Source organism: Melanotaenia boesemani, chromosome 3 (genome assembly GCF_017639745.1).
Source record: "Melanotaenia boesemani isolate fMelBoe1 chromosome 3, fMelBoe1.pri, whole genome shotgun sequence".
In the NCBI taxonomy this organism is placed as follows: domain Eukaryota; kingdom Metazoa; phylum Chordata; class Actinopteri; order Atheriniformes; family Melanotaeniidae; genus Melanotaenia; species Melanotaenia boesemani.
The window spans coordinates 32,634,859-32,641,746 of NC_055684.1; the positions used below are offsets into that span (position 1 = coordinate 32,634,859).

The window sequence follows — 6,888 nt, forward strand, 5'->3', positions numbered from 1 at the left end:
GCACACAAACACACACCAGGTGCAAGGCAGCAAATCTTCAACACCATGCTCGTCTACTAAGCACATTACATTTACTTTGCTAAAAGACATAGAGCAGCATACCAAACTGATGTTACCTGAATTTAATGATAATATTTAACTTAAATATTTAAATGTAAATTTGACATTGATGTGACTGAAACATCTATATCGTACATATGAAGATTCTGCCTTTAAAATTCCATCCATGACTTCAATGGCAGCTCTCTGCTCTATCTCTGCAGCCACCCGGTTCATGTGAAGGAGGAGCCCACTGAGTTGGAAGAGGACAGTCGGCCAGTATCCCTCCTTGCTGGCGTCACACACAGTCTGCCACTGCCCAGTGACGAGCGTGACCTGGAGGAGGATCTTCCCACCGAGGAGCTGGAGTAGGACAGATCCACTGCGGAGCAGAGGGATGGGACTTTCACAGATCAATCCCCAAGCCCTCTCGCCAGTGTGAAGAGGAAAAGATAGCAACAGTACACTCATAAGCAAAGAGAAAAGAGAGAAAAAAAGAGAATGTTTTTGTTTGTTTTTAAGAAAATTCAAGCAACCAAGGATGACATTGAAAAAAAAACAGGGTTAGATGAATTTTGTTACTTTCAGACGCAAAAAGAAGACTGTGGAGCACTGCTTTACCTCCATGTGTTGCTTTTACAACACTTGGCTCAGAGGTGTAACACCACTTAATACACACTCACATAAAACACATGCACACACACACTCGTTTACTTGTCAAACCATGTTTTGTCACCCTCCCTGGAAAAATCACCCGATATGTAGAGACCCCGATAGGTGTGGACACACACTCTCCATCTTGCATACACCCTCCTATCTGTGGTCTCTGACTGCCATTTTGTCTTAGTGGAGAAGACACACAGATGTGTGTGTTTGAAAGAAGAAGACACACACACACACACATAGGGTCATGTGTATATAGATTTGGAGCAGTCACCAGTGGCGACATACCCCTCCTTCTTCTCCTCTTTGAATCAGTCCCTTGCTTTTTTTTTTTAATTTTCATCAATTTGATTAAAATGAAACCGATGGGCTTCGAGATGGGGAGGAAAGAAGAGAGTTTCAAAGATTACCTCCAACACTTGTGCACCTGTGTGTGTGAGCGCGCAACAAGGCTGACCGGACTGAAGCGGTGTGACCCTGGTCCCTGCCCAAACCTCTGCCAGCAGGAAGACACTTAGCGTGGGACATTGTTTAAAACTCTTTTCTTCTAAGTAGAAAAAAGGAAAGAAGACTTTTTCACCCCACCACCCCACCCACCCCCATCCCCAAGAAGACTGCAGGAATAGGACCGTATGGTGCTGTCCTTCTTCTCTGCTCCATCTGCAGATGGAGTGATAAGCATTGAACATTTTGGAGAAAAAGAAGGGGAAGCAGTGACAAACGAGGGAGGATGCGTCTACAGAAACTTTGTGACTAAAAAAAACAAGAAAAAAGAAAACTGTTGATTATGGAATATAACAAGAAAAATGTGTGGTAGCTTTTGTCATTTCTTTGTTTTTTTTTTTTTTATTTTGATGTTATTATCATTGTTTATTTTTGAGGATCAATATTTCCAAGGTGGAGTTCTGTTTTGACGTACCTTTTCTACAGATGCTGTTTTTGTTTTTGTATTGTGTTTGATTTACTGTGGTTGTTCACACCATTCCAAATAAGTATTGGCAAAAAAAACAAACAAAAAAAAAACTACATCAACAACAAGCGCAGTATTGTCCCAACCTTACCTGTCCCTGTCCCAAGTGTAGCAGGCAAAATTGGAAAAAGCACTTAAAAGTTGCCACTATCCAGACAGATTATTTAACAGCTGAATCTTTTTTTTTCTTTTAATTCTCTCACTCTCACTTGTTTTTTTTTTTTCTTTTTGTTTATTTGGTGTATTTAGTTGAAAAATATCTGTAATGCTTTAAAAGAAATATAGAAATATATATTATTACTGCAGTCAGAGAATACCTCATCCCACAAAGGTTCTGCCCAGAACTGTGTCCAAATTGATAAAGAACTTAGGGGGAATTCTTTCTGTGGGACACCAAATGTGGCAACTCTGCTCAGCTTCGATTCAAAGCTCTATGGTTGTTATGGTTACTGTGTAGAAACTATCTGCATTCACTGTGTGAGTTTGTGTTAAAGGAATAGTATGTGAGATTTGTTTCTTTGTTTTCTGTGAGCATCAAAGCATTACTTTTCTCTACAGTGCCATACCAAATTTAACATTTATTTTAATCTATTATCTGCTTATTCCCATTTATTTTTGTTACAGGTAACCAAAGAAATATGTAGAAAACCAAAAACCCCGTTGTTTAATTTGCCCTTTGTCTTTATATCTTTTTTTATATTCTAAAGAACTGGCCAAAAGACAACAAACCAGGAGTTTAAATTCATATTATTGTATTCATATAATTATTTTCTTGGAATTACATGACCTACAGTGCTGATCATTCCAGAAACCAAAGCATAGCTAAAATTCGGAGATGGTTATAAACAGCTCAAATTTTTTATGGGGCCAAAAACTTGTAATAACAAACCTCGCACAGTTCCTCTGAAAAGAAATTCTAGAAAAGTAAATAGCACTTAAAAGATAAAACCCTCTCTCTTCTAGGCTCAACTGTGTTTCAAACACACCCCCAGGAATGGCCCTGCAATTAAGCATTTAAATATAACATTGACAAATGCTGATTACAAAAAGAGAAGCAAAATCAAATTTTTGGCTCTCATTAAACACCTAGTGATACAAGGTACTTTTTTTGTAATGAATATTTAGTGTTCTGAAATGTGAGAGAAAAAAAATCTAAATAAGTACCGTAATGATCTGTATGTGCTGTTCATGTGACGAGGAAGTGTACTGTAATGGGTTTAAGATAGTCTCATCTTTGAATAGGGAGAAAATATTCTAAATATCTTTTAAGACAACAAAGAGGGAACAACTAAAACAATGAAAATAAAGCGATGTAAAAGGAAAACAACCAAGGGACGTCATGTAATTTCAAGTTGAGTTCATGTCTTGTGTCAAACTATCTCTTGCACTTCAGACCTTATTTTTCTTATTCAATGAAAGAACCTTTCCGATGACTTTGTTCAAACAGGACTGTTTCCTGTCACATTCGAGACTGGTTGTCTTACAGAGTACAAAAAGTGGTAGACAGACATCTTGAAATGAGATAAAAAAACCAAAAATAACACTACCTCCTCTTCAAAAACTGTTCAACACCTAGCCAGTGCAAAACTAAACTCTCTTAGAGGTTTTTTCCTAACACTCATCCTCAATGATTACAATGAATGCCAAACTTGTTGTTACACTTACTGTATGACTGACAAAACCTAAAAAGAAAAAAAAAGCTATTTGGTTATCTGGACTCCCTTACACATCTGCTTGAGCCCAAAAACAGAGTTGTTTTACATTACATATGATTAAGAATGACTACCTCTCCTTAAACCACATTTAACGCACTCTCCACATCTCAAAATGTGTTGTGAAGTTTTCACTATACACATATATACATACACATATATGTAAATGACCAGTTTTCTATCAGCTGTTAAAAACTGACCACCCGGTTAGCACTGAGCTCTGTGAACAGCCTCTCAGCTGTGTGCTTTTGCTGTACGTGTGCATATTCGTGATCAGGCTTAGCTCTTAAAGGCTGGTCATTAATGGATATGCATTGTTGCAGGGAGCTGGTTGTCAGAAGTAGTGATGGGCTGAATATGACAGTGCACACACTTGCACTTGTGCACGCACACAGTGGTACAACAGAAGCTTAGAATCGGGGCTATGGGTTAGTACAAACGGAGGCTTCGACCATCCAGATTTCCAAAGACCCAAAACACAGCAGTACCCCTTCACCCAAACACTCACAGAGACGTTGAGAGGGCTCACACACGTATTGAAACTTATCACTACTACTTGTAAGATCCAAACCAAGAGGAACTGCTGCATCCAGTACATTGATGATATCTGACTTGTGCTTTAAGGTACACCTGTAAACAAAACTGTTTTATAAAGATGTAGATTGTTCACAGGTCACCGCATAACACTTCTGTTCTTTCTCCAGCTTGGCATAACATGATGTATTGTTGTTTATTAATGTTTGGCTAATCTCTCCAGGGCTTTCTTTTCCATTTTTTCCTTTGAGTTTCTTTGCTCCTTTGGGGTTTCTTTTTTTTTGCACCTGTTAAGCTATTGTAAAGCTTTCAGCTCGGATTTCTATGCTGTTCTGCTAATGCTGAATATATGTATTTATCATTTTAAGTGCTGCAGGTAACTTGGTTTAATAGTTTTGTTTGGCTTTTTTTTTTCTTTTATTTGTTTTTTTCTGTTTTTCATTTCATCATAAAACGTCTGGGACGCTGATTTTTTTTAAGTGTGTTATCAAAAAAAAAGAAAAAAAGAAAAGAATTAAAGTTAGATCAGTGGTTTAGGTAACACCTGTTTGTATATTTATCTTAGCTAGATCTATTTTGATACTTTTTTGTCTCTGTACTGCATTTATGCATTTTTAAGGTAAGAAAAAAAACAACAAATGGAAAACAAACTAAAAAGTTTCTTCATTATGTATTGATACCTCAGAAGGACTTTTTCTCAAAGACAGGACCAAAACCTCTGAAAAGAAAAAGAAAAAGAGGAAAAAGTGTAAGAATATGTAGCCCCTCTCTTGCTTTAAAGAAATAAAATGCAGAGTTGTAGAGAAGTATTGCTGTTGGTCCTTCCAGGGGCCAATATGTGTCCTTGCTCCCTGTGACCCCTCCCTCTGACCCCTGACCCCTGTCATTCCTGCGCTGAACTCCGACCCGCAGAGCTGTCAATCATCGGCAGGTGCCGTGGGGCTGTTGCTGAGTCTAACACCTGGCAGGTGGTGACCAGCCACAAAGCTCATCTCCCACTCCCAGTCACAGAGGGAGATCAAAGACTGACGCTGTTGTTGCATTTTTGATACTCCTCTTCTTGTGTAGTCTCAATACCAAAATGTGGAATGGCTCTCAGAGATGCAGCTCATCCTCTGACTACCAAAGGCATTGCGAGCCAACATTGCTTAGTCCAAACACATGAACTGTAACCAAACTGTAACCAAACCAATGCCACAACTTTTAACCAACCAAAAAGCAAGCTACTTCCAAAACTCTCCATCGACTTCACTGATCACCTTTACTGACAGCCGTTATCCCTCTTACATCTACATAACTGCTGTTGGAGCAGCCTGCATCCCGCTGGCTGGTGTCCAACTTAGAGGACGCAGGGAGATCGAATCCTGATGTGTGATTGGTCAGTTCTGAGGTGTCATTTGAGGGGGAAGGGACTCTCAAAGTGGAGCATTGCCTGATGGTGTTGTGAAACAGCGAGAAATTGATGGAACTACCACTTCAGCGCTCCTCTGGTTAAACCTTAGGAATGTGTGTACATTTTCAGCAGTGACTCTCTTTATTGATTCTTAGTTCAGTTTACCTGTTTACCTCCCTTTATCCTTTGGTTTTTGTTATTTTTCTTGTTATTTGAAAGTGTGACCCGAGGAAGACGTGGGAACAGGGACTGGGTGGTGGCTTTAGACGGACAGTGGAACCCAGCCCTATGACCCTCCACCCCGGGGTAGCCATGTAATGCCAGTCACTGCCCTTTCCTTCATGCTGTATAAAAACACACACATTTATCTGTGTATTTGTAACCTGAATCTTCTTGTGTCTGTCCATGCAGACAATAAAAAACTGTACAGTAGGTCTAGTTGCATGTAATCTGTACTAATTATTGACAATGGCATTATAAAATGCAATAAAATACTTATTACACTGTCTTATGCTGCACCCTTTTTTCTTCTCCAGTTGCATTAAGTCTTACACAACTACAGAAATATAGAGAGCTGGTATAACTTTCTAGAATTAATTTCAGTTTCCTATTTGAAACCTTTTATTTAACATTTTATAAACTTCAGTTCTCTTGAATAATAAAAATGTTTAAGAACACAAAAAGCTAATTATACATACTTAATAATATTAAGCCCTTCAGCCATATTATCAAGTTTATTATAACCTTAAATCGCAAAGTATTTTAACCAGCCATGACAATGATTTGAGTTGCTCAATCAATTTTAGTTAATTATTTGTTAATACTTGAGAAAATTTACATGTGAACCTACAGTTTTAAGAATATTAAATGCTTTGTTCAAAATGGCATTGTATATCAAACCAATAACTGATGTAATTTGCCAAAAATGACCAGTCATAAAATCATTTAAGAATTAATCAATTAAACAAGTGGCCCAGAGATTACATAAACTCACTTGCTGCTCCTCGGAGCAATCTTCAATAATGTGGGAGTTCAGCTTGTGTCAGCCCTGGAGACCATCTGAAGAGGTCAGCATGTGCTGTGATACAGCAAGTGGCCACCAGGAGGGGTAAACAAACCAGACAACACAAGCTGCATCTCATATAAACACAAACCCAGCAACAAAAACATTGCTGGATTCCACTGACATGATATGACCAACAGGGTGGGCCAGAGGGTGCAGAACTTACACCAAATAAGCCGTTTGCACCACATATGAAGATGTAACCTGCATGAATACAGGTGGATGAACACGTTTTAAGGTTTACACAATTGATAGATTATATTTTGCCTGCAATTTAAAAAAATGAACATTTTTTGTGTCCTATGAGTTAAATTACTCACATTCACTGTTTTCTCCCTGCTATGCCTGTGTCTGTCTACCTTGCAGCGTTGCTACATACCCTACAGCTCATCTTTAAACCTCCGCCCTGCATCATGGATGTGTTGCCACAGGGAGAAAAAATGGAAAGTTGTTAGATGCTTTTTGGAAAGTTGAAACTTTGTTTAATCTTGTGCTTTTAGTGAAGTTTGCTGTT

The 6,888-nt window shown here is 38.5% G+C and overlaps 1 protein-coding gene across 2 annotated transcripts in view; it reads left to right on the top strand.

Moving 5' to 3' along the window:
* The window catches only part of foxp4 (forkhead box P4), an 86,115-nt gene extending 80,296 nt beyond the window's left edge, over window positions 1-5,819 (top strand). For both annotated transcript variants that reach the window (XM_041980332.1, XM_041980333.1), the window contains exon 18: window positions 264-5,819. In XM_041980332.1, the coding sequence (XP_041836266.1) occupies window positions 264-411 (148 nt within the window). In that variant the 3' untranslated portion in view covers window positions 412-5,819. The remainder of the gene's footprint in view (window positions 1-263) is intronic.
* Window positions 5,820-6,888: the final 1,069 nt, after the last annotated feature.